Source organism: Hemicordylus capensis, chromosome 3, assembly GCF_027244095.1.
Source record: "Hemicordylus capensis ecotype Gifberg chromosome 3, rHemCap1.1.pri, whole genome shotgun sequence".
In the NCBI taxonomy this organism is placed as follows: Eukaryota; Metazoa; Chordata; class Lepidosauria; order Squamata; family Cordylidae; genus Hemicordylus; species Hemicordylus capensis.
The window spans coordinates 165,173,238-165,200,924 of record NC_069659.1 but is presented as its reverse complement, the minus strand read 5'-3'; the positions used below and the strand labels follow the sequence as shown (position 1 = coordinate 165,200,924).

The window sequence follows — 27,687 nt, the reverse complement described above, 5'->3', positions numbered from 1 at the left end:
TTCCTTTTGCCAAGGTCTGAGGCAATATCTTACAATACATTAAAGGAGGGAGTGGAATGTTGCCACCTTTCTGGCATAGTCTCCTGAAAGGTGCAGGAGGGAGGAAGAAGAAGAAAAGACCAAGCAAGGTCATTAACATTTCTAACACCTTCTCAGCTGTAACAAATCTTTTAATTCTCCTGTCAGTCAGAGAGTGTAACAATCCTCTTCTAAATGGTGATAAGTACAAATCTTCTAGATTGCCTTAAACTACAGATATACCATAGATATGACTTATGTGCTTACAAACAAACGTTCTTCCTGTTTGGCAAAAAGAGACTGTAGATTTCACTTTCTGATTCAACGGGGGTGGGGGATGGGTGGGAATCTTTAAGCACAATTTGAATTGCCAAGATATGTTTACTGGTATTGAGTCTTGCAGTATAAATATGCATAAATGAGCTAAACAAACATGGGAACAAGACATAATCTCTGGCAAAAGAAAACAATATTTTAAAATGTGCTTCTAGGTTTTTGCACACATTTTGTTTGGTATTTAAGTACTCTGTCCTGTACTTTTCGGGAGTTTTAAAAGTGATACACTGGCTGATAGACAAACGCTCCAGTCAGTTAAGGAGTGACATTGATAGTAGCAAAGATTTCTTTCCTTTCCAGCCATGAAGATAATGGGTTGAATGGGAATCGTGAAGGGTGTTGTTGAGTATTGCTGAGGGACACAGATTCTTGTGCTCCAAGCACGCCCATAAATAGCCACTTGTCTTGTCATGGGTGGAAAGTAAGAATCTCTTCCAGAAGTCCAGGCAGGAAAGCTTTTGTAGATTTGGTTCTTAAATCTCATGGTAGTTTTTGCATCTCTTAAATTTCTGGACTTTTGTCTGAGCAGAAGCTTCCAAATTTGTTTTAGGTGAAATTCAGTACTAATTCATGCTCTTAATGGCTAAGGAAGGACAGATAAAGGAAGCCTGTGAAGTGGGTTTTTTTAAAATAATGTCGTAATAATTTAAAGGAAGCCATTCAGATTCCTGGCCTTGTAACTGCAGTGATGCAAGAAGTATTTCCATCTGCTTTCCAATAATACAGTTCCATCTCGATAGGTCCAAAAGCTATTGGGGAATTTGAAAACTGGATCCCTTTACTTAAAAAAAAAAAAAAGAGTGGGGGAAGTAATTAACACCTATAAATAACTGTGACCGCCTTTGAGACTACTTCATTAAGAATTCATTTGTATGCAAGTCTGGCTTTCCCAAATGCACGCACATTTGAGTGATCCACCCTATCATACATTTTGATAATGATAAGGTGCTGCAAGCTCATCTAAAATTTCTTTCAAAGATGGAGTCAGACTTTCACCTTAGTCATCCTATCAGGTTTTTTCTCCTCCTCTTTTATTGTTGACCCAGTGAGGCTTTTGTTATATACACCTCTACATTAATAGTTTTCCTACCCCTTTGACAGCACTTGTTTCTGAATGTTGCAGCTTATCATTGCTAGAACCCTAGACCAGATGTCTTTTTATAAAGGACACTTTAATTTGTTCTGTAATCCTTTTCTGTCAGCATCTCCCTAGTCATTTTCTTCAGGTGTGCAACTGATAAAAGTGAAGTCTGCCTGCCTGTGAATCAAGTTTTAACTAAATCGTTTTATAGGCTGGCCAAGAGACAGGTTAAAGGAAATGAGACAAAGTAGGCAGTTGCTTGAAACGCAAGGCTGTGAAGACGTAGTGAAGAGTTGAAGATGTAGTAGCGAGTTGAAGAAAGGAGGAGCATCAGTGAAAGTAGAAAGAGGCAAAACTTCTAATAGATCCTAATATTGGGAAACTGATAGTGTGGGCAAAAAGCAAGTGGGTAGTCAAAGGAGACTCCGAGAACTTGGAACCCAAGGGGCCACAAGCTGCTGACGTCTAGAGCCTCACAGGAGAATTTTACAGGTGGTAGTTTCTGCTTTCAATTACAGAATTGTGACTTCTCAGCCCAGAGAAGGTAATGAGGATGGATAAGCAATGAGGGAGGGACAAGGGATTGAATGTCACATATCAAGTAGAATTAACCATCTAATTATATTGCTACAAGTTTTGAAATCGCTATTTATGTTCAAAGCATTGGATTCATGTATAAAGCATTGGATACTATTGGATTCAGGGAGTGCTTTCCTCCCCCCACCCCACCCCCTTTGATTCAGGGTTTCAAGGGGATTCCCACTTAACTTCAACCTGAATTAAAGCTGTTGCTTCAATTTGAGGTCAGAACTTTGCCCCTTCCCTCTTTCTTGCCACTCCTCAAACCCCATAGGTCTTTATCAGAATGGGCAGGAGGTAGGCTGGCTCTGCTTTTATTTCTCCTGGAGTACAGTGAGGGAAGCCACCTAATGGCGCAGTGGGGAAGTAACTTGCCTAGGGAGCAAGAGGTTGCTGGTTCAAATCCCCGCTGGTATGTTTCCCGAATCCCCACTGGTATTTTTCCCCCCAAATCCCCGCTGGTATGTTTCCAGACTATGGGAAACAACTATGGGAAACACCTATAGTGAGCAGCAGCGATCCAGGAAGATGCTGAAAGGCATCATCTCATACTCCTCGTTAGATTGCAATGGCAAATCTCTCCTGTATTCTACCAAAGAAAACCACATGGCTCTGTGGTCTCCAGGAATTGACACTGACTCGATGGCACAAGTTTACAGTGAGGGAGCAGTGTCTTCCATGGCTTTGCCATGCAAGGTGTTTGCTCTGCAGTCCTGGGAAAGGCACAGGTTTTTCTGGGAATTGTAGTTTTTTCGAGGGATGCTGCAATTCCAGGGGGGGGGGAATTCCTCCCCAAACCCTAGATTGCAGGGTAAGATGTGGTGGTGATGAGTCTTCTGGGTTGCTGTGACTCAAACCAATCTGAAGTTTCCGTAGTTGAATTGGGCTCAATTACTTCTGCATTGAATCTGCCATTGAAACATCATACAGTCCAGTTATGTAGGGTTGGTTTGTTTTTTGAGTGTTCAGATTTCTTCTCAACAGTCTTCTTACCAGAATCCTGAAAAGTAGGTGGTAATTACCCTCATACTGTGATGGTGTGGGACAGAGGGCAAGAGTGTGTGGCATGCTTAAGGGTACCTAGTCATTTTGTTTCTGATTCGAGATATAGAACAAAGAAACATGTTCTGGTGATGAATTATTTGCCTTTGCTACCAATGACAGAGATAAGATTTAAAATACTTATGTATTCAAAACTCAGCATAATTTGTTCACTGGAAGATGTTGCTTGGCATAATTGTCCATTGGAAGCACATGTGTCAAAAGTGCTTCAGATTTGTTTGTTTAATCCTCATAATTAGGTTTTTTTAATATATAAAAAGATGATTTGGGGATTAAATAACCGGATTTCTTTCTGTGATTTTCTCATTGCAGACCTTTCTTCAGATTTTTTGTGTTGTGGGCGTAGCAGTTGCAGTGATTCCTTGGATTCTCATCCCATTAGTTCCACTTCTCATTCTGTTTGTCTTTCTTCGTCGTTACTTTTTGGCTACATCGAGAGACATTAAACGTCTGGAATCCACAAGTAATGTATCTCTGATATGGCATAATTTTAAAGATTTGAATAGAACTTGTGAAAATACTGCTGTTTATTTCAGTAGCATTATTGGTTTCCATCCGCTGCTAACTGTCTTAATAGTGATCTTCAAATTTGCTTTGTTGATTCTTGCAACAGAACATGTTAAGTCATTAAAATCTCACTGTTAAGGGCAGCACAGACATGACACTGCTGAGCTGACCCATGACTGTGTTTAAGAGACTGGGAGTGGCTCATTCCTGGAGCAGATTTCCCCCTTCTCCTTGGTTGGCTTACATTTGGTTTCTTCATCATATCTGTACCAATGCTGTCCATGATTACTGCGAACTTAAATTTCTGTCCTAACCAAGGCTTGATGTGAGTTTGCAAATTACGCTTAACATTAACCAAGGCTAGCACTGGTGCAATTAAATGCTAAGTCATGGGTCGCGTTCAGACATAACAGATAATCACAATTAATCATGGCTGAGGTTGTAACTCGATTACACCTGAATGCATCAAATTGAGCTTATTGGCCGAAAGCGACCTCCGGTCTGCCTCACCAAACTCCAATTTGAACCTTTGGTTATCTCTAAGGTTTGCTGCTGACAACTGTGGTTTTGCTGCCGAGACATTACATCCTACCACTGATGCAGCTACAACCGTGGTTTCACACACATTTTCAAACCACAATCATAGAGGCAGCAGTGCAGACTCGCCCCAGGATGTGGCTGCTCCAGGCTCTCAGCACATCTTGCTGTCAGCCTCTCAAAAAACCAGCCCCACCCCTCTTGTCAGCTATGCAGCTATAGAGCTGCCAGGCGACAGGGATGCTGCTGCGCCTCATCCCAGACTTGCAAGCTACACAGTCATTTGGGGGCAGCCCCGATTCCCACTCTATCCCTTGCTTTTACCCCCACCTGGCAAGTGGTAGGGTGAGGTCACGGAATTACAGGAAGCACTCCATATGTTCTGCTCCCGAAGAAGAGAGCAACAGTCATGTATGTTCACAAGCACAAACTCTCCAAGTGGCAACATAATCTGGGTATCCCATCACAGTGCCGGGAGGGGAACATTTTGCGGAGGGTCAAAAGGCAGAACAACAAAGTTCTATTTTTTTCACATATAGATTGGGGAAGGGACAGCCAGCCCCTCCCCCTTTGGGGGATATTTGCTCCCTAAGTCTTGCTCATGAGAAGGACTGTCTGTGATGACCGATTTCAGACATCATGCTGCAAACCTAGCCCATTACCCCACAGAATGCTCTCTCATGAAAGTGGCAGACTACAGGGAGTGAAGGAGGATACAGTGCCACAGACCAGGGCCGGGGAATTTTGGATGGGTTTAAAGGTGTGTCCCAGTGTCTAGTTCTCCTGTCTCAGTGTCTACTCACCATGCTCACACCTGGGCAAGGACAAAGGAAGCGTCTAGATGGCCTTTGGGAGCATGAAATTCTGCACAGGAGAAGAGGGTGGGGAAGTTTCAGGAGTAGCTGTTCTATTTTCTTTTAAAACTTTACAAAAAAAGGGTGGGGAAGTGGGGCCGAGCAACCTCCCTTGCGGGGTGGGGGATTTACAACCCTGGCTTACTTATGAGTCAGGCCAGCAGGATCAGGATCGATCCAGTTTTTGGAATGACTCATCTGTGATGACGATGGGTACCAAAGCCCACACAGACTATGCCTGTTCACGAGAGTGTCAGGCCATGGGTGCTCTAAGTAGAGCTGTTCTGTGCTACTGTGTGTTGGAACTTGGTGGGCAGGGGTATCCCAGAGACTGTTTCCCAGGGGACAGTGGCCAAGTTGCCACAGAACCACGACCCCTGTCTGGCTGTCCATACCTGTGCACAAGTGCACCCTCACCTGTGGCCCTTGCAGTTGCCCATGCTGCCCTGGGGTAGAAGAGGAAATTGCCCCCTCCTGCGATTCCCTGTGCTGCTTATCTGCATATGGCACAGACACAGAGTGGACCCGGGAGTTCTGAATTTGTATAAATGTATATCCCATTGGTCCACTCCATAGCTGCGCATGCGGCCAGGCTATGGCACATTGGGTGTCAGAATCTCCTCTGGGGTGCATGCAAGGCTTCAGAGAGATTCAGGGAGAGGTAAGTAGTGGAGAATCTTTTCTAATTTGTACCATATGGAGTTGGGCCCCCTTGGTTCATTGGTGGTTAGTGGGTGGTTCAACTTGTGAGCTTGCAATCCACGGGTGGGGATTACCCTTTAATGGGCTCAGCACAACCATGTCCCCAGTAGACTGGCCCTCTCATGAGAGTGTGAGCCCACTGGGCAGCAAACTGCCAGAAAGTGGATTTATAATGGATCTGGATGGACTGCTTTGCTGGTTATGTTGGGACAGACCCCCCAGCATCTTGTACCCTGACCCATCATCTTTTACCCTCCCCCATCTGCATATCCCATTTAGCAAATGTGGGTTTCCCCTTCCCTTCTATAGTGCAATTGGAATCCTCGTTGGCCCCCAAACCACCAGAGAATTCATACTTGTGTGGTGCTGTCAGGATGTGGGGCTACTTGGGGGCGGGAGGAGCAGCGGTGCCTTCACTGGCAGAAGAAGCACTGGAATTGCTGGGCATTTAAAGGGTTTTCAATGCCTTTTTCCTGCTATGGGAGGGCGGTGCACTCTGAAAATGCACAGTTGCGCTTGGCACACTCCTTCAAGATCGTAGCCAGTCACGGCCGCATCACTGACATGGTGATGCTTTGCCCACAGTCTGGCCGTGGAGCTCATTGGGATTGGCCTCAGAAGCCGAGCAATAGGGAGGGGCTCCTCTCTCTTGTAAGTGGAGTTTGTCTGGCCATGGGTTGGTGAATGTCTGTGGCACAATTTGGAGTTTCAAATTGAAACCTCAGGCACAATTAACTGTGGTTATCTGTTATGTCTGAATGTGGCCATGGTCAGTGTCAATAAAAGAAGTCAAGTTTGACTTTTACCAAAGGAGGGAGGAGAAGGTATCCCCTGACCGCTTACTGATCTCTAAACCACAGTTAAAAGATGTTCAGCACTATGTCTCCACCAAGCTTTACAAAGGGAGAAAATAAGGCTGAGCGGAAATGAATTGCAAGAAGCAAGGCAATGAAGTGGTGGGTGTGAACAAAGACTTAATTCTAGCTTTCCCAAATTCCAGTCATGGAAATATTCACCCTACCACATTGGCTGGTTAGTATTTAAGGGGTTTGTTGGATCAGTGCCTTCCTGGTTTAAAATGAAACCTGGGAAGATGGATCAAGTGACATGCACTGGCCCTGCACTTGCCTCAGGCTTGGCTTTACTATTTCTCCTCAAATGATCATGGTTGTACAGCACAGCTGGAGGACAAAGTCCAAGCCTGCATAAGGAACTCTCCTCCAGTGCATTTCCATCTGGCACATGAAGCTGAGCAGTTCTATCCACCTGACCCTAGAGCACTGGCCTATTGAACCTCCAGGTTCCTATCTTACTGCTAACTGATCAGTCTTGGGGCTTGGAAGGTTTGACCAGTGCTTCTCTCTTCTCAGGTAAAAATTCTGTGCATGCATCAGGTTGTAACTCGTCCAGGTTTCCAAAGTTGTAACCCATGCACCAAGTAATGAAAACTCTGTATGGTGAAGATGTAACGTGATGATATGAACTTATTTCTATTGAAGTAGTAGACTTCTGAAGATTCTGACTAACAAAAGAGTTGGTTAGTAAGAAGCATGCTTGATGTAATCTTGGAGGAAAACTCTCTGATCTGGATAGTGATCCAACGACGTTCATCAATAGTGGGTTCTGTGCCTGCACAAACCGCTTTGGGTTAAACTTGTTAGCTTATTTCTTTAGTAAGAAAGACCCTACATTTATTCAGATAGCTGTGGTGGCATACGTATCTAGTAGTAGGATTAAAGGTCAGCATAGCCAGACAGTACGTCTGAGTTACAATATTCATTTTACCTCCATCTTGCAGCTCGAAGCCCGGTGTTCTCTCATTTGTCATCATCTCTCCAGGGACTTTGGACTATTCGGGCTTTTAAAGAAGAGAAAAGATTCCAAGAATTATTTGATGCACACCAAGATCTCCACTCAGGTTTGTAAATATTTCCTTATAAACCATCAGAATAATTAAATGGCATAGATTCACTTTGCAATGCAAGTGGAGAGACTGCTTGAGTATAAAAATTTGTATGATTTTCTTCTCTTTACAGAGACACCCAAGCAAAACAAGAATCAAATATCAGCAATAACACAAGCAAAGTTAGAGAACTTAAATCAAACAACATGCTTATTGGAACAGAGATGTTTTCATGTTGTTGCATTATTTTGATAGAGTTGGGAGCAGATTGAACACTGTATGGCAGGGAGTTCCTCAGTCTAGGCTCCACAACAGAAAAGGTCCTCTTGTGTTTCTGTTTACCAAATCTTCAGTGGTGGTGGAACACACAAACCGCCTGATGATCTCTGAGAACAGGCAGCCCTTCTGGACCTTCAATATATGCTCCCCAATGGGGTGGAGGGGTGGGATGTGCCTGCACATAGAAAACTAGAATCTTGGAGAAAGGAGATGCACCTAGGTTCTTCTCTGATGGGTTATTTTCCTATGTGCTGGGAAGCCCCCACCCCCCACCAGAGAGTAACCAAACTTGCAACCCTCTATCTGCACCCTGAAATAGCACAGACAAGGGAATGTGTTATCACTTGATTCTGCTGATTGTATAAATTGGCCCTTTTGTCTTCAAACAAGTTTCCACAACTATTGGGTTGAGCTGTAAGTTTTCTGTCTTTCTGAAGGCATATAGCTTACTCTAGAGTCTAATCCTTACGCCTCTTGGAGTGTCAGTTAGTATATGCAGAAAAGTGTGTTCTGATCTTCATCTTGACTTGGCCAAATGGCAGAGAGTTGACTTGGCCCTTTTCCTCTCCTCCTGTATCACAATCAGTTTAACATGTAGAATTGTGCCATTGATTGGAGGTGAGAGCGAGGGAATGAAGCAATTCTTTGTTTTTCTGCATGTCTCTTTGCTTCCTTGGAATCCTTTTGGGGGGACCTTAATGTTTGTAATGAGCCCATGTGGCCTTGCTCCCTATTCCCTTGTGCTACAAATTCACTTGATCTTCTGCCAGGGCCATCAGCAAGTTCTTTGTTTTGGCTAACTTCCTTTTGGGGAAGGAAGTTAGCTCACATGACTTCTGTTGAGTTGGAGACAACATGTAAGAATTCTTGTTCTTGTGCAATGCAAAACCCCACCATACTTTGCTCTAAATTTTTTGAAAATCTTTTGGAATTCTCATGGGGAGAGGCCAGGAGGATAATAGATGTTTGGGGCTGAAATTAAACACTCTCTCACTTACTCACTCATTAGCTCCCACCCACTCCTCTCTAGGAGTGTGTGAGGCCATTGGTAGGTTTACAGTCCAGTCAGGATCAGTACATCCTGTTTGCATGAATGGGTCCCTCCCCATGTGGCCGTATACATGGTTGCATTAGTTTATAGTACTTGAAAAAAAGGATCACCAGATATAATGAAAAGTGCCTAATCTATGTGACTAATAGTTAACAATACCAAGTAAGGGAATTTTTTGCCAATAACTCACCAGAGCAAAGATGCAAGTGTTGAAGTCTGTTTCTGCTGCTGATAAAATCAGTTATGACAAATAGTGTCTGTTTTCCCCCTTTTATATGATATTAAAATATAGCTTCAAGAAAACTGCCTGTTCCATCTTATGCTGAACAAAACAGTTGTCCCCCTTTTTTTCCTTTTCCACGGAGGTGGAATCAGTGTACCCTCAAACAGAGATTCCCAGATGTTGTTCACTACAACTCCCAGCATCTCCAGCTGCTGTGGCCTTTGGCTGGGGATTATGGGTATTGTAGTCCACCACACCTGGGAATTCCTGTTAGAGGGAACACTGGGTGGAATCCCTTTAGTAGGAGAGAAAATGTACTGTAGAGTGTTTTGCTGCACTGGTCACTTACCATCTGGCTGAGTTTTCTAAATTGGCTTTTTTGATGGTACTTAAATTGCCCAGATTTACAGTGCAATCCCAAGCACAGAGACTAGGGAATAAGCCCCATTGACATCAGTGGGGCTTAATTCTCAGCAAACAGGCTGAGGACTATATTGTGTTGCCTTTGGTTGGTTCTTCATGGCTAACATTATGGGGGTGGGGGTGTACTTTTAAAAAAATCAAAAACCACCCAAAATTCAACAGCAGTCTTTCTCTCTCTCTTGTTAGAATCCTGGTTCTTATTTTTGACTACTTCTCGGTGGTTTGCTGTACGCCTGGATGCCATCTGTGCCATCTTTGTGGTTGTAGTTGCCTTTGGTTCTTTGCTTCTTGCACAGAGTAAGTACACAAACCATTTTATAACTTTTGATTTGTACTATCATTTTCTTTTGAATTGTTTTCAGGCTGACAACTGGGTAACGTTCTCTTAAATCTTGCTCTTGCCCTCAGCCTAAGACATCTGGGCTATGCCACCTTGCCTATCAATAATTGTGCATCATACTGCTTCTTTAAGTTCCAGATGCCAACCATGCCTGTGCCACCCTTCTAATGATTAAATGCCTCCAGGAAATCTAACTCTTGTTCTTTTGAATCCTCAACATTGTGATGTGATACTTTTAAGACTGGGTTTGGGGGGCCAGGTAGATTAAAAATGTCAGTGGTGGCCAAATATTCACCTTAAAGATCTGATCAGTCCATGGCCAACTGATCATCCATGGGCTGGGTTCAGCCCTCAGAGCAATTTGGCCTGGCTCCTCATAAGCCTTATCAGGTTTTAATCAAGTTATTGTAAAAACATTTCCCCACAGGCTGAAGGAAAAGAAAAAGTATTTGCCAAGTTATTAGAACTACAGGTACTTGAATACTGCATCTCTCTTTTTCGATTTTGAATGTCAGGGTGGACAGACTTAATGCTTGTGGGATATACTTTGCTTTTTACTAGAATCCCAAGATCCACCAACTGGAAGTCTGTGTAAGATAGTGGCCACAATGGTGGGGGGCTGGGGGGGGGGAATGGGCAGTCAACCAACCAGCTCACTAGCCAGCCATACATACACTTAGAATTAAGGACCTGCCATTGAGTGTGTCTTTAGCCAGATTTTTTTTCACCAGTACCAAACTCAGAAATCTAGCCTTTCACACAAAAATTCACTCCTAGTTTTCTTCCAAGTTTTCTTGTTTCAACAGCCTAGCTTTCCCCCCAAAAAATCTATTTACCATTGCTGCTGTTCCACAGTTTTAAGTCTGAAACCCTTGCTAATCTACTGCAAATCACTCAGAGATCATCAAGTAGTTCCATATCTACCTTTTCTCCACCCCCATGGTATGTAATATGTAAGTTGCACATTACATACATAATACATACATAGTACATATTACATGATGCTGTGCTTGAGTGCATGTGCTTCATGAATTGGAAGCTCTTAATTGCTAGCTGGTGCTTACTTAATCCCATAGCCTCTTCACTTGCAAAGGATCAGCTTGTGCGTCTAAATATACTTTTGGCCTCTGGACTACTGTCAGAAGAACAGAGGATCTAGCAGTGCAGATGTTGGCTATTCCTGATCTAATGGAACATTTGTTTTTGTTCCTCTCTACGTAGCATAGAAGGTAAAAACACTATACTAGGATCCAACTTGGTGATCCCCTTCAGCAAAATGAAGGGGCTCACATTTATGCAGAAAGACTTTCTGCTCTACCTGCATCCCCAAAACCCATGCTACCCTGTCCAGCACTGCATTGCTCCTCAAAGCTTAAAAAGACTCATATGACATGATCTGTGGAAAGATGGGAAATAACCTTCTGGATATGCTAAGTTATTGGGTGTTTTTGAATTGTAGTGTAGAAGTTCGAAAAGGAAGGTGGTCCCACAGAAGGTACCCTTTCCAGCATGCTGTTGTGAATCCTGTTTTCTTTAGTCAATTTGAAGTCGATCTGAAACCTACTTCAAACCTTGGATTTAGATCTCTGTTTATTTCAAGTACTTTGGTTAGACTAAACCATGATCAGTCATTTTGAACATCACAACTCATCATTGTTTCTAACCGCAGTTGGAAGTAGAATTCTTCTTACTCGGACATGAACAGGGATGTGCGTATGACAATCTGCAAAACTAGGAGATGTCACACTGCACTGAGAAATTACCTTGGTTCTTTATGAAGTCTAAACCTGTGCTTTGTTTGCCTCTGGTTTGTTGTTGAGTGTATCTGATTTGAGGAATAAACTGCCATTCATGCTGTTTTTCTGAAGGTGTTGTATTACTTACTTTGATCTCATTGCAACGTAATGACTAGCCTAAGATTATCTAACTCTGGCTTTGATTTTGTGCATATATAATTGTTATGTTATGACCTGTGGTCACAACAATAAACTTATTACTTACTATATATAATACACATCTGTATTGTAAGGGTTCATAATAGTATTAAAAAAATTCAGGTCTATATTTTCAGTTTTGTATTAACTAAATTATCAGAGATTTAAACACAATATAGTTTTTAAAAATTAAGAATTTTGTATGAAGTTCTGAAACTTGCTTTCTCTCTCACCTTACAGCTCTAGATGCAGGACAAGTTGGTTTAGCTTTGTCCTATGCAATCACTCTCATGGGAATGTTTCAGTGGGGCGTTCGGCAAAGTGCTGAAGTTGAAAACTTGGTAATATTGATTTGAACCTTTTAAAACTTAAAATCTCCCCCCCCCCTTAGGGAGAGCATAGTGAGGGGCCCTAGGAGGAGCTGCCAGTGTTGAGTTGGGAGAGCATAGTGAGGAGAGCGTAGTGAGGGGCCCTAGGAGCTCCCACTGTTGAGCTGTTACACCAGCAAAGTTCTGGCTTCAAGTGAAGTGTCTTTCAAGAGTCAGAAGCCCCACCTTTTCTTTGAGTTTAGCTAGGCCTTGATCCAGGGTGAGCGTCTGAGCTTACTTCCCTCTCTTCCCGAGTAGGCCCATTGTGAGGGAAGCTTCAGGTTGTCAGGTGGGTACTTTACTGTTGATACTGAAGGTCGGCTTTGGCCTGGTGTCACTGCTGCCCCTGGGGTTTCTGGTACAATGGAAGGGACCCCAACAATAGAATGTGGGTCCAGATGAGGGCAGGGTACTAGATCCCTTACAACTCTGGTTTCTTCTGGGGGGCTTCTGCAGGAGGAATGAACCTTGGCTACTTAGAGTCTGTGGTTCCTATGGGACCTCTATCACTCCTGAGAAGTCTAGCTGCGGCCTCCCACCCCACCCCGAGCAAGCTTTGTCAGGGTCTAGTCTGGATGGATCTTGACATCCTGTGGCATAGTTACAAAATTGATAAAGGTCTGTCAAAGAAAACATCAATTGTATTGCATCACTTGGATTGTTGTAGATTAATGCAATACAAATTTGGTAGGTTGACAGAGTTAATTACTGTTCTCTAGGATAAGCTATTCTTATATAGAGGGGGAATCAGATTATTGAACTCACACCAAGGAAACCTAGATTAAGATCCCATTTTAACTATAGACACACCAGATTGTGTCAGGACATTGAAACTAATGGCCTTGACTTGATATCTATAAAATGGGAGTGATTCTGAACTAGGAAGTTCACTGCTCTGAATCCTGGGCACCGGTTATATTTTAATTGGCAATTGTTTGTTTGAAAAGTAACCCATTGTCTGAGACCACAGCATCATTCAATAATCCATCTGGAAATTGTTGTCAAGAAAAATGTCACAAGTCTGCGTGAAACCATGCACTTTTTCCACTCATCAGAATAGATACATTGGTACTGGATGGTAGGATTACAGTGTGATGAGAAAAAGGGAGAGAGCCTTTGGATTGAAAGAGATGCTGTGGATTTTTTGAATCAACTCTGGTGATTAAAAAATGTATTAACTTTTTTAGTTGTGGTGGTGTTGATCTCAGGGCATATACATGAATCTAAATAATTAATTGAATGGCATTTCTCTTTTCTAGATGATATCAGTGGAACGCGTAATTGAATACACAGAACTTGAGAGGGAAGCACCTTGGGAATCAAATAAGCGTCCACCCCCAGAATGGCCAAGTGAAGGTGTTATAGCATTTGAAAACGTGAACTTCACTTATAGTTTGGATGGGCCTTTAGTACTAAAACACTTCTCAGCTTTAATCAAGTCAAAAGAGAAGGTACATCTTTGGATATATTTTTTTACTGGTATGTCATTGAGCTAAAGTGGATCTCATGGATCATGTGACCAGACTTTTCAACAGCTGCATTCTCTAGACTTAAACAATAAATTAAACATTCTGCCTTCGGAAATAGAGATTATGTAAGTCTTTGTAAAATTATAGACTCCTACATATATTTCTAGGTTGCCAACCTCACCCCCCTTGCAGATTTCATTTTGTGGCACTTATTTTGGTTGCACAAAGAACAAAAACGAATACCTGGACATGTAGTTGTTGAGACCTACTACTCCTGTGTTTCATTGAAGCCTGGCAATGATAAAAATGATCTTGCTGCACCTCCTTTGGTTGGCAGCTATAGTGTTGAATCTATGAGAGGGATGAGACTGTCAGCCAGTGATGAAAAGGTGTGCAGAGAAACACTATGATGAGAGACTGAGAATGTGAATGGGATAAATGTAAATGTGGAAATAGGATGGTGCATATGGATGGATGACTGAATGGATGGATTAAATCATATTTATATGAATTAAAGGTTTACTTGAGTGAATGTTTGTGCAGGGACGTGAATGGGTAATGGGTGCAAACCTCAGCTTGGATCTGGATAAGTCCATGGGTATGCAGAAAGCACTTCCATGTGTGCACAGGAGTGGTAGTGGTTGTTTTTGTTAAGTTATGGCAGCCCTTCTCTCCTTGTGGGGTAGTGCCCTGGAGGATCCCTTACTTTGGCCGGAGAGGCTTTTTTTTTTTTTTTTTTTTTGAAGGTGAGTCTGAAACCAGAAGGTCAAAAGCCCTTGTGCACAAGCAGAAGCATCATTAAGCAAGCAAAAGTATATATGCAGATTTTCACTACCGGTGATGACAGAATAGATACTACCACAGAGGATGAATACCTGTGGATTTCTCTGCTAGGAGCAAAGAAGGATCAGTGGGTTTAAATATTTTAGGAAATAAGCGCACTGTAGACTTAAGAACAGTTCAGCAATTAAGCAGCTTGCCTAGGCAGTTTACAGATTCCCAATAGTTGGAAGTATTTAAGTACAGGCTGGAGAAGTATCTGATAGCATGATTTTGGGGGGGATATTGTAATTGCAACGATACCCCATTGAGTACCTTCTGTGATAGTTATTTTTGAGTTTCTAAGATGCCTTCTCCATACTCCTAATTCCCAGCTGAATTCTGAAAGAGAATAATTTTCCTAACAGAAAAAACCATCACATCTTTATTGCAGAGAGATGACTTCATGGGAAAAAGATGGGTGGAAGTTGAAACCCTTGAGGTTTTATGCAGTGTGTCTGTTTATCTCTTTCATACTTCTACTTGCCTTTGGGCCAGCTCTCTTGCAGTGGTAATAAGCCAGTCTAATAGTGGATAAGAAGATTTACATTTCACGGGGAGAAACAAACAAAATAAAAGATGAGAAATCAGGGATAGAATATGTTACTGAGACAGTACTCAATGCTGCCTGCATCTTTTAAAAAATTTGTTTTGTTTTGTTTTACTTGACCTTCTTGTGGAGTAATAGTGCTGTTGGCTTTGCCATTGTAAAGTACAGTTTCTCCCTCTGAAGCATTTCCTAATTCTCGACAGAGGCATCTGTTTTAGAAGATCACCTCTTCTTTTTTTTTTTTTAAATGGGCAATAAGTTTTATAGGTTGCATTCCGTGTTCCTTCATCTGTATCTGCTCAGAAGCCTTTCCTTGGATCAGGTTTATAATGATGGAGGGAATAGTTATTCTTATTCTCAAGGTCCTCTAAGACCCTGTTAAGGCTAGAAAGTTCTAATGTGAAATAATTTATTTGACAGTAGTGTTACCATTATGCATGGGCAAAATAAATGTGTGTGGAAATACACTTTTCAAGAAAGGATTACTAATTTTTTTTAATGTTAGAGTAGAGAGCCATTGTGAGCTGCTGCTGCTGCTGCTGCTGCTGCAGCTGCTGCTGCTTCGGCAGCCAATGTAAGAAAATGCCCCAAATGCTTTTTATATGGAAGGTACTCATACCTCTTGAGTATTTTAGTTGCCCCTTTCTGTATCTTCTCTGGCTCTGACTTGGAAAAAAAATTCAGAGAGAGAGAGAATGAATGAATGCATGAGAATGAATATGGTCAGAACCAAACAAAGTGACCACATATTCGATTTGAAGCACATCGTCATAAGATTACCATCTCCTAGCTTGCTTGGGAGCTAGTGATTTCTCTTTGACATTTATGAATAAAAACACTGACCAACTGCAAATCACTTACCTCCTATAAAGCGATAATGTAGGGAGAACAAAAGATTTGGTCACTGTCTACTTTCTTCAAATGTATTATTCCTGTAGATAGCATACTGTACTTGGCTCATTTCCCCTAAAGGTTGGTGATTCCTGATAGTGTCTTAAGCATACTTGAACTACCAAGTGATAGTTGCAGTTATAGTGTCTGGTGATGGCGTTCACCCTAAAGCTGAAAGTGAGTTCAGAAGCAGGACGGCTGCTTTTATGCCACACTGATACCAGTCATGCAGTGAGAAGAAAATTGTGAGGGTTGTCTTGTATCTAGTAGACAATGTCTGCTAAACTAACTCCTAACTGTGTGTTGCTGTATGCTAGCTAACCTCTTTTGTATGCATAACCTTATTGTCCATAACAAGTCAGGACCCATATTTGAGTATCCTTAGCTTCAATCCAGTAGGTAGGCCTTTAAGATTACTGGACTTCTATTGGCTTCCTTATAGACAGGCTCTTGAGTGGAACTGGGATGGGGCAGAGGCAACTCTTATATATCCTAAAAGTAAACCTGTGTTGCTGTAAAGCAAATATGTCTCCCATTTTATTTTACAAATCTCCCATTTTATTTTACAAAACCCTTATGGGCTAAGTGCATGGTGCCTGGGCCCATAGGAGGGCCTTCTCTGTGGCCGCCTCTCTTCTTTGGAACATTCCCCCCCCCCAATTCATTCAGCCCCCTCCCTGGCTGCTTTTAAGGCCCTTCTTAAGACCCACCTGTTCCGCCAGGTGTTTGTCCTTTAATTATTATTATTTTAACTAATTTTTATTCCAGTGACTGTTGCTGGTGTCTATCTTTTTTTTTTAGATTGTGAGCCCATTGGGACAGGAATCCATCTTATTTATTTATTGTTTCTCTGTGTTAACTGCCCTGAGCCATTTTTGGAAGGGCAGTGTACAAATCGAATAAATAAATAAAATAAATTGGTATTGTTGTTCACTTCCTAGAGTCTTTGGAGGAGGCAGTACATAAGAAAATTTTAATAAATTGATAAATTAATAATAAAAAGAAAGTGTGTGGACACGATCAAAGATTTAAGAAGCTTGTTTGAAGTAAGATGGGAAAGGAAACAAAATCCAAAACAGCTTCTTCATGGAATGCTCAGTGAAATTTTTAAGCAGCTGGCCTTCCTACCACACCACAAAAAGTCTCTAAAACTCCCCACAAAGCAGTGGCGCACACAGTATAGAGCGGGGTTATGGTCGATTACAAGTCCAACAACCCTTTAGCACTGCAGAGCTAAGTTGTGCAATTGTTTGACTGCTCGGTAAATACAACCAGAGACAAATAAGATGTAAACTGATGATGTTAAAAGGATAGGACTTAAAGCATTTAAAATATTGTAGTGACTAACTGTTCAGCAAATAGCAACATAACTGCAAAAGTGCACTCTGAGTCTAAGAGACTGTTCAGACATTATCTTCCCCCTATGATCATACTCAAAGAGGCATTCCTCATGCAGACATGATATTCAAGGTAAGGTGCAACCCACAAGGGCACCTCATGAAGCCTGTCCTGACACAGAAGGGAGTCAAACAAGGATGCATCTTGGCCCCACTCCTTTTCAATTTTTACATCAATGACACGGTGAGATGCCTTAGTAGTCCAGACTTTTACCCTCCCAAGCTGGTGGATAGAAGCATTTTCTCCCTGCTCTATGCCGACAATGCTGCAAACCTCTCTAGGACCCCTATAGGTCTCAGAAGAGCGCTGACAGTTCTAGCTCAGTGTTGCAAGAACAATAAGCTAGAAATCAACTATCAAAAAACTAAAATTACGGCTTTCGCCAGAAGACCAAAGACCCGTCCCTGGAGTATAAATGGCCACAAGGTCGAACGGGCCACTAGTTTCACATAACTGGGAGTGGTCCTACATGCCTCTGGCTCAAGGAAGTCCCACTGCAACCATGCCACCTTCACCGCTCAGAGGAGCTCTACCACTATTCTAAAATTACTACGGAATAGAGGGGGCCATTGTGTACACACAACGCTCAAATTATTTGAGGCCAAGACGTTGGCGCAACTCCTCTTTGGTGCCCAATGGGGGTTTCCAATCTTGTCCAGTTGGAGTGGCCCTCCAAGTGCCTCGCTGTGTCTCAGATGCCACACTACGCTTGGAAACAGGCATGATAAAGGCTGAGGCCAGAGTGTGGCTGTAAATTCTTAACCTCTGTTTTAAATTATCCCTCAACCCTTGGGGCTTGGCCGCTCTTACCCTACAGGACAATTTTCAATCTTCCTGGAAAAGGGCCGTGTGGACTAAATTGTTTCTCTTGGGCTTTACCCCCCGCCACCACCACACACACTTGCTATGGATTGTGACCAGGTGAAAACAGTAATCAAACAGAGGATAATGGACACTGAGCGCCAGGCTGACCTAGGCAGATTTCCATCCTTCCTGTCCTCGGAAAGGCTCTGCCTCCCCTGCTGCGTACCTGTCACTGCTAGAAATGCCAAGCCACAGAAGGGCTTATACCCTCGCCAGTTGTCATGCCCTTCCCTCCACTGTATTGGAAGGCAAATACAGAAAGATCCCAGTTGCAGAGACACTTTGTCCCTGTGACACTGGGAGGTAGAAACCATGTACTCCTCTTTGCCCCTTTTCAGACACATCCAGGCCCAGCTTATATTTCTGCTACTTCGCAAGTACCCTGGCCGCCCAAACCTGGTTGCCGCTTTCAGATTAAGGCCTGGCCTTCACATATAACACTGCCAAGTTCTGTGTGCCATGGAGGATCTTCCGGGTCGTGACTGCCAGGCCGTTCCCTTGTATCAGCTCTGCATAGTTTTAAACCGCTGACTATTTTTATCTTTTTTAGTGTTCCTGTTTGGATGCCTTATTTTATATTCCCTGTTTTAGCCACCACTTTTTGCATTTTATATATTTCACATTTTATATGTTCATAATTTTTAAATGCAGTTGTTTAATAATCTCATAGCTACCCTCTTTTCTAAGGATAGCAGCTTTATAGTATTATAATATAGCGTTATACTATTAGAGTAGTAATTTTAAAGTAATATAGTTTTATGGTTCCATAATTTGTTTTTAATCATAATTTAATTTTAATCATAATTTATTTTTAATCTACTGTTCTATCTAATGCTGGTCTTGGACTGTAATAAAGACGATTGATTGATCATACCCTAAGAGACCACAGACACACCTTGGGAGCTGGCACACCCTTCCACATACCTTTTAAAGTGGAGAGGTGAACACCCCAAACCAAGAGATCCTGTGTTTAATTTAATGCAGGAATTCCTTGCCCTTGTGAGATGATACCCTCCTCTTGATAATTATTTTGTCATATGAAAGCAAAGCAGACAGTCAAAAGAATGTATGAAAAATAAAAATCTCAGTTTCTCAAGTCATGACTCTAAATGGAATTAATAGAAAAGTGGGTGGCTAAGATTACTGAAAAAAAATGCCTGTTAGTATGACTGCCTTCAGTAGCACAGACTGAGAATTTAAAATTTGTAAGGAGAAATAGGAAAAAAGAAAAGACACAAACATAACCAACTATGCAGAGTTTGATATAAAAACAAAAGAGTTCAAGTGTTTCCTCTGATGTCACTGATGTACAGTAGCATAAAAGGACTTTATAAAAATTGATACTTAAAATAAAAATGCAGCTGCTCTGTTCATTGTCAAAAATTCTTCTTTCAGGCTGGCATCCAATGAAAAGGAAAGCACTGAGTATGACAAAAGATGGTTTATCATTTTGGCAAAGTGGCTGTGAGATGTTAACAGCAACGGAACTTAGGAGAGTGAAACTCATTTTTGCTCTCTCTCTAAACCATATTCTTTAAAAGAATTAATGAACAGATTTTTTCATTCACCACATCAAGAAACCTTTTCTGCCAATACTGTAATGCAGGCCTGCTCAACTTCGGCCCACCTGCAGGTGTTGGCCTACAATTCCCACAATCCCTGGTTATTGGCGATTATGGCTGGGAATTGTGGGAGTTGTAATCCAAAAACAGTTGTGTGGGGGCAAAGTTGAGCAGGCCTGCTATAATGAGATGTGAGCCTGTCACTTCCACTCGAGCCTGCCTGTAAGGAAGCCAATAGAAGTCCAGTAATCTTAAAGGCCTACCTACTGGATTGAAGCTAAGGATACTCAAATATGAGTCCTGACTTGTTGTGGACAATAAGGTTATGCATACAAAAGAGGTTAGCTAGCATACAGCAACACACAGTTAGGAGTTAGTTTAGCAGACATTGTCTACTAAATACAAGACAACCCTCACAGTTTTCTTCTCGCTGCATGACTGGTATCAGTGTGGTATAAAAGCAGCCGTCCTGCTTCTGAACTCACTTTCAGCTTTAGGGTGAACGCCATCACCAGACGCTATAACTGCAATTATCACTTGGTAGTTCAAGTATGCTTAAGACACTATCAGGAATCACCAACCTTTAGGAGAAATGAGCCAAGTACAGTATGCTATCTACAGGAATAATACTTTTGGAGAAAGTAGACAGTGACCAAATCTTTTGTTCTCCCTACATAAATCTCAAAGAGAAATCACTAGCTCTCAAGCAAGCTAGGAGATGGTAATCTTATGACGATGTGCTTCAAATCGAATATGTGGTCACTTTGTTTGGTTCTGACCATATTCATTCTCATGCATTCATTCATTCTCTCTCTCTCTCTCTCTCTGAATTTTTTTTCCTCAAGTCAGAGCCAGAGAAGATACAGAAAGGGGCAACTAAAATACTCAAGAGTTATGAGTACCTTCCATATAAAAAGCATTTGGGGCATTTTCTTACATTGGCTGTCGAAGCAGCAGCAGCAGCTCACAATGGCTCTCTAACTTTTTTCTTTAAAAAAAATTAGTAATCCTTTCTTGAAAAGTGTATTTCTACACACATTTATCTGTATGAGTCCCTGTTTTGGTGCATGCCTCCTGTCTGGAAAGAAGCAAGCCAAAAGCCCAGCTCCAGTATGCAGCTTTCCTCTGAAGGCAAGCAGTTCTGCTGGGTGTTGTCATCAGGAGTGACTGAAGGGTCTAGTGATGTCTCATTCTGGGATTATGACAGAATTGTCTGCCCTAAATGGAGACTGCTAAGAAAATCAACCAAGCCACAGTGGCCTGGCCTCCTTTGCAGTTGTGTCCTTTAAATTATGTAGGAAGTAAATGATATCTGATAAAACTCATATTTTCTGTAGTATGAATATGCTATCTAGAGCTGAAGGTAGTATGGTTAGAATTCAGTTGTTTCCTCAGATATTTTGTTATGAAATATAATAGGGCTCTGTGTTTTAGTTTCAGTATGATCTATCAGAATTTGGCAGAATGTGTTTGTTTTAATGTTCATGAAATAAGTCTCAAATTATTTGATAAAAATATATTTTGCTTTTTGCCGATGAGCAAGTTTTTAAGGGACAAGCTGAGGCCTGCACATTCAGTGCCAAAGCTAGAAACAAAGCCTGTGCTGGTACAATGGACTTTGAATCTCAAATAACTGAGGTTTTATTCTGACTCTTTGGTCTTGGGCTTATGTCTCTTTAGCTTTGGTTCCCCATTTTCATAATGGAAAAACCAATGACCTACCCAAGAGACTTGCTCTGAGGTTAGAAGAGATAAAGGAAATAGTTATTCCTATCCCAAAGAAAATATTAATAACATTTTATAACCCACCCCATCCCCGAAGGGTCAGAGTAGGCAACAATAAATTTGGAAACAAATATAAAATTGCATTAAAATTTAAGATCAATTTAAACTGAGACAAGACAGCTATGCCTTAAGGGGTAGGATGGAAATCTTAATAAATGAAATAGGTGCCAGCTTCTTAGATCTTATTAAGGGAAAGCCTTTGTTTTATCCATTTAACACACTGGAAGGAGATAAACAGAAATCTGTGGCTTTGATTGGCAATGCCTCTCACTCAGGTTGTGTCCAGGTATTACAAATACAGAGGTTTTAAGATAATTCTTTATATATCATTATCTGCTTTTTGTTGCCTTTTCTTCTAATATATAGCTTGTAAATCTTGCCCAACGAGAACTAAAATTGTACCAGATAATTATGAACAATGCTTTAGAAAACTGTTCCATTTATCAAAACTGACTTAGCTGGTTGTGTGTGTGTGTCCTCCCCCCCCCCCCATCCCACCGCACCAGGTTGGAATTGTGGGAAGAACGGGAGCTGGAAAGAGCTCTCTAATAGCTGCTCTTTTCCGGTTGGCTGAGCCCCACGGAAGAATTTGGATTGATAAATACTTGACATCAGAACTAGGACTTCACGAGTTGAGGAAGAAAATTTCAATCATACCTCAGGTATGAAGTCTACTTTATGTATCAGTACATTTTAAAAGTCCAGCACTTGCTGAAAACCTTTCGTTGTAATATTTTCTTTATCTTTACTCTGCACTCTGTTGCTAGTATTCTATGAATCTTTTATACTGCCATGTTTTTTTCCTTCGTTTTTGTGTATGTTAATCCTCTTTTCTCTGAATATTGACCAAAAATTAAGTGAAATTATTACGATTTTTTTTTAACATGTTTATTATCTGTGTTTCTTTCATACCCAAGCAGTTTCATTTTGGTCATTAGTTATCACTAGAGATTGCATTTAGTTTGCAGGCTAAGTAAGTTGCTGTTATATACAGCAGGAAAGGCAAAAGGTATGTTGGAACAGAAACTACTGGAACAAAAAGCCTACTGGCCAGGGGTGATGTACCCACACCCCTGCCAATCAAGCACTGCATTAGAGCCTGTCCCTATGTTATACTAGCATCTTGGTTTTCACAAGAACGCTACCTTTGTGGGAAGCCATTTGTGTGAAATCGATTCCCATTTCACTTGAGTGATTTTTAGTTCTGTCAGCAAAGCCTTTCCTTGGGGGCAGTTTTGTTAGCCTGGTTAAAATAATCTTGAACCAATGAATAGTGGCTCATGTTGTGTTTTCTGCAGCAGCCATCCAGCAAGTATAATGCCAGAACAGGCCTTAAGCTGCTGTGATGTCACAGTATGTTCATAAACATGCTACCCATTGAGGTAAAAGATTGAAGGCTGTTTCCAACATTTATGTGATATTGCCAGACAGCCTGATTTCAGGGTAGCCCAGAGAGCACCCCTCTGTCTATATTACATTGGAAGGCTATGCAGTGTGAGACTGCGGGATTGCAGCCTCCATTGTGAACTTTTCACCTGCCTGGGTTTGGCAAGACCCACAGCTGGTTGCTCAGCATGAGGTAAGTGTCGAGTCCAAGGTCAGAATGGCCAAGACCGAATGGGGTGCCCTCACCCCTCCTTTTCACAAGAGAAGGCAATAGCCCATGAGCAGACTGTGAATCTATCAAGGGAAGGAATCCTACCTTACACAAGAGATAATAACAGAGCACTCCTTGGGAAGCACACAGATAACTTCTTCTTCATGATCCCTACTGCACATTAAGATCATAGAGAGAGGTCCATCTCCTTATGCCGCCAGCCCATCTGCCAGTGACTCGGGAGCGGGACTTCTTTGTAGTCCCTGCTGGGCTGTGGAATGCGCTCCCTATAGACATTCATGGTTTAACATCTTTAGCAGCCTTCAAAAGAGCCCTTAAGACACATTTGTTTAGCCTGGCTTTTAAAAACATCTTTGTATTTTTACATTGCTCTTGTAAAAGTTTGTTCTATTGTCTTTATTGTGTTTATTTTTATGAACCTCCTAGAGCCTTTGGAGTCAGGTGGTATACAAATTAAATGAATAATAATAGCCAGCGTGGTGTAGTGGTTAGAGTGCTGGACTAGGACCGGGGAGACCCGAGTTCAAATCCCCATTCAGCCATGAGACTTGCTGGGTGACTCTGGGCCAGTCACTTCTCTCTCAGCCTAACCTACTTCACAGAGTTGTTGTGAAAGAGAAACTCAAGTATGTAGTACACTGCTCTGGGCTCCTTGGAGGAAGAGCGGGATATAAATGTAAATAATAATAATTTCCTGACCCATTCTAAATTAACAATTTAGCTGGCAAGGACTTGGGTAAATAAGTGCATCAAAGCAGGAGATGTGGAATCTTGTACACTTAAAGGCATCCTGTCTTCAGATATTCAGTCTGGCACAGCCATATTCATCCTTGCCTTTGTTGGGCAAGATCCACTCAGCAAGATTAAGCTCAGGTAGCAATGAGTTGCTTTGTCTTTCATGGAATCTGCTACCCTCTGGGTAGACAACACGGAATGAAAACTGCCTCAGGGCACATTTCGAGCTATAAGTACCTCTGGCCAAAGCACATGGCCTCAGAATCTGTTTGGATCACTATCTTATGGACTCTCATACTAGCGAGTGGGAGCCCTTTGCCCTTGCTTCTTCTCTGCCCACTCCCAGAGAGAAGATGCCAATCAACGTGCAACAAACACACCAATAAACCAGGGAAGGATAGATAAACTAACTTCTAAGCCTCCTTGACCCATCTCTTTCTCTCTTCCCAGCCCCCCTGCTCTCAAGCACTTTCCACGGCAAGCCTTAAGCCAGGCTCTGGTTAAGTGCCAGAGCCAAGACGACTGATTTCTAATTAGACCTTTAAGCTAAATTATTGCTAGCCACATTCTTGCTTAGAAAATTGATTGATTGATTAAGTGCCGTCAAGTCGGTGTCGACTCTTTGCAACCACATAGGTAGATTCTCTCCAGGATGATCTTTCTTCAACTTGGCCTTTAAGGTCTCTCAATGGTGCATTCATTGTGGTAATTAAGTCCATCCACCTTGCTGCTGATCATCCTCTTCTCTTTCCTTCAACTTTCCCCAGCATTATGGACTTCTCAAGGGAGCTGGGTTTTCACATAATGTGTCTGAAATATGATAGTTTGAGCCTGGTCATTTGTGCCTCGAGTAAAAATTCTGGATTGTTTTGTTCTATGATCCATTTGTTTGGTTTTGTTATGGGGAAAACCACTGTCCAAACGATTCTAATCTTTGTAGGTATAGACACATCATGGCATCTGAATATCCTTTCCAACGCCTTCATTACAACCCTACCAAGTGCTAGTCTGCGGTGTATTTCTTGACTGCTGGATCCTTTACTCTTGATGGTCGATCCTAAAAGGCAGAAACTATCCACCACTTCAGTGTCTTCATTGTCAATTCTGAGGGTGGTTGTCATTAGTTTAATGACCCATTGTCATTAGTTTAGTCTTCTTGACATTTAGTCGTCCAATTTTTTCACTTTGCTCCTTGACTTTCATTACTAGAGCTTAAGAACATAAGAACAGCCCTGCTGGATCAGGCCAAGGCCAATCTAGTCCAGCATCCTGTTTCACACAGTGGCCCACCAGATACTGCTGGAAGCCACAGGCAGGAGTTCAAGGCATGCCCTCCCTCCTGCTGTCACTCCCCTGCAACTGGTACTCAGAGGCATCCTGCCTTTGAGGCTGGAGGTGGCCCACAGCCCTCCAACTAGTTGCTGTTGATAGACCTCTACTCCATGAAGTTATCCAAACACCTCTTAAAGCCATCCAGGTTGTTGGCTGTCACCACATTTTGTGGCAGAGAATTCCACAAGTGGATTATGTGTTGTGTGAAAAAGTACTTCCGTTTATTGGTCCTAGATTTCCCGGCCATCAATTTCATGGGATGACCTCTGGTTCTAGTGTTATGGGAGAGGGAGAAGAATTTCTCTCTCTCTACTTTCTCCATACCATGCATGATTTTATAGACCTCTATCATGTCTCCCTGAAGTCATCTTTTTTCTAAACTAAAAAGCGCCAGGTGTTGTAGTCTTGCCTCATAAGAATGGTGCTCTAGGCTCCTGATCATCTTGGTTGCCCTCTTCTGCACCTTTTCCAGTTCTACAATGTCCTTTTTTAGATGTGGTGACCAGAATTGTACGCAGTACTCCAAGTATGGTTGCACCATAGTTTTGTATAAGGGCATTATAATGTTAGCTGTTTTATTTTCAATCCCCTTCCTAATGATTCCTAGCATGGAATTGGCCTTTTTCACGGCTGCCGCACATTGAGTCAACACTTTCAACGAGCTGTCCACCACAACCACAAGATCCCTCTCCTGGTCAGTCACCAACAGCTCAGATCCCATCAGCGTATACTTGAGCTTGCAGATCATCCACTTTCTCAGCTATCAGAGTGGTGTCATCAGCATAGCACAGGTTACTGATGTTTGTTCCTCCAGCGTTAAAACCACGCTCATCTTCTTCCAATCCAGCTTCTCTCAGTATATGTTCAGCATATAAGTTGAATAAATAAGGAGAAAATGTACAGCCTTGCCTTACTCCTTTGCCGATCTGGAACCAGGCTGTTTCACCATGTTCCGTCTGGACTGTGGCTTCCTGTCCTGTGTATAGGTTCCTCATGAGAATAATGAGATGTTCTGGGACATCCATTTTCCAAAGAACATTCCACAACTTGACATGGTTGATGCAATCGGAGGTTTTTCTGTAGTCAATAAAGTACATATTGACTTCTTTTTGGTATTTTTTGGCTTTCTCAATTATCCAGCTTAGAATATTAGGTAAGATTTATCACCTTGCCTGACTAAACATTTGCATTTTGTACCCCTATATGTGTGCTTACATTGCATGGGGCTTCTAGGAACACACGTCGCCCCAGCAGGAAGTTGCTTGAGGCAGCAGAGAGCAGGTCTCCGCCGCCTGCTCTCCTTTTTCTTAAAGTTCCCCAGTCCCTCTGTCAAAAAAGTGCTTGAACTGAGGATTGAACTGCAGTTCGTGCATATCCCTAATAGACGGGGACAGGAAGAATAGTTGGTACTAGGGATGTGCATGGAATCGGTGATGGCCGATTAGATGGCAGGCGGGGTACCTTTAAGGAACAGGACTGGTGCTCTTGTCCCCCTGCCTCATCCCCCCCGCTGGCGCTGTGTTTAAAAACTGCTCACGTGCACTGGGCACTTCCAGTCCAATGCACACCAGGACGGCATGGAGGTACACTGCCACTCCACGGGACCATTTTTAAACACAGCGCTGGTGGGGGAAACGCAGCGGAGAGAAGAGCACCCTCCCTCCTCCTTGAAGGTAACCCCCCACTGCCAAACCGCTGGACCTTTGGACCCGTTTGAAGGCCTGTAAAAGGGCTTCCGAACCACTTTGTGCACATTCCTATTGGGTACAGAGTTGGAACTTGGATCTGAGGAGCAGGAGCTGAGTGAAGTTGCAATAGAGGAGATGTGAGGAAAGAGGGAACCTAGTAAGCTGTGACCTTGAATACCTCATTTAGGGTCCTAAGGAGAAGAGGGGCTGTGTGCAATGTGCAGGGAGAGCTACAGAGAAAAACCAGGAGTAGGCAGAGCAGGGTTTGGGCTCACTGTGTTTGTGTATTCTTTTGTTTGTGATGAATTGGTTGCCGTATTCACTCCAGATTAAATGGAAAGGTGGGTTGCACCTACTTTTTACTATCTCATCATTTTGGTTTTTGTCGCAGCACATGCTGTAACTCAAACTCAGTTTGCGTATCTGCATCTTGGAGTGATGTATGGAAGTACACCACTCACTGATCCATAGGATACGGGGGGGGGGAGGGGTGTTGCAGTAAATAACCTTTATGTGGCTCCTTCTCGCTTTCTTTTTCTGTCCTCTTTTGCCATTGTATGTGTTTGGGGTTTTTTATCCACCATGGTAAAAAGTTTAGCAAGCAGAATGGTTCTCTAAAAACCCTCTTTGGCTTATCCTTCTTTTCCCCTCTGTTGAAAGAATAAAAGGCAAAGAAAGAGGTAGGTATGCTATTACTAGCATAGAAATACAATTGGATTGCAGCCTAATGCAGCCTCTCTTTTGTTTCTGAACACTGAAGGCTTCATTAATGCACAGTA

The 27,687-nt window shown here is 42.3% G+C and overlaps 1 protein-coding gene across 2 annotated transcripts in view; it reads left to right on the top strand.

Moving 5' to 3' along the window:
• Window positions 1-27,687, top strand: part of ABCC4 (ATP binding cassette subfamily C member 4) — a 227,092-nt gene that overhangs the window by 134,852 nt on the left and 64,553 nt on the right. For both annotated transcript variants that reach the window (XM_053311913.1, XM_053311912.1), the window contains 6 exons: window positions 3,389-3,539; window positions 7,475-7,594; window positions 9,742-9,852; window positions 12,070-12,170; window positions 13,457-13,648; window positions 22,042-22,197. In XM_053311913.1, the coding sequence (XP_053167888.1) occupies window positions 3,389-3,539; window positions 7,475-7,594; window positions 9,742-9,852; window positions 12,070-12,170; window positions 13,457-13,648; window positions 22,042-22,197 (831 nt within the window). The remainder of the gene's footprint in view (window positions 1-3,388; window positions 3,540-7,474; window positions 7,595-9,741; window positions 9,853-12,069; window positions 12,171-13,456; window positions 13,649-22,041; window positions 22,198-27,687) is intronic.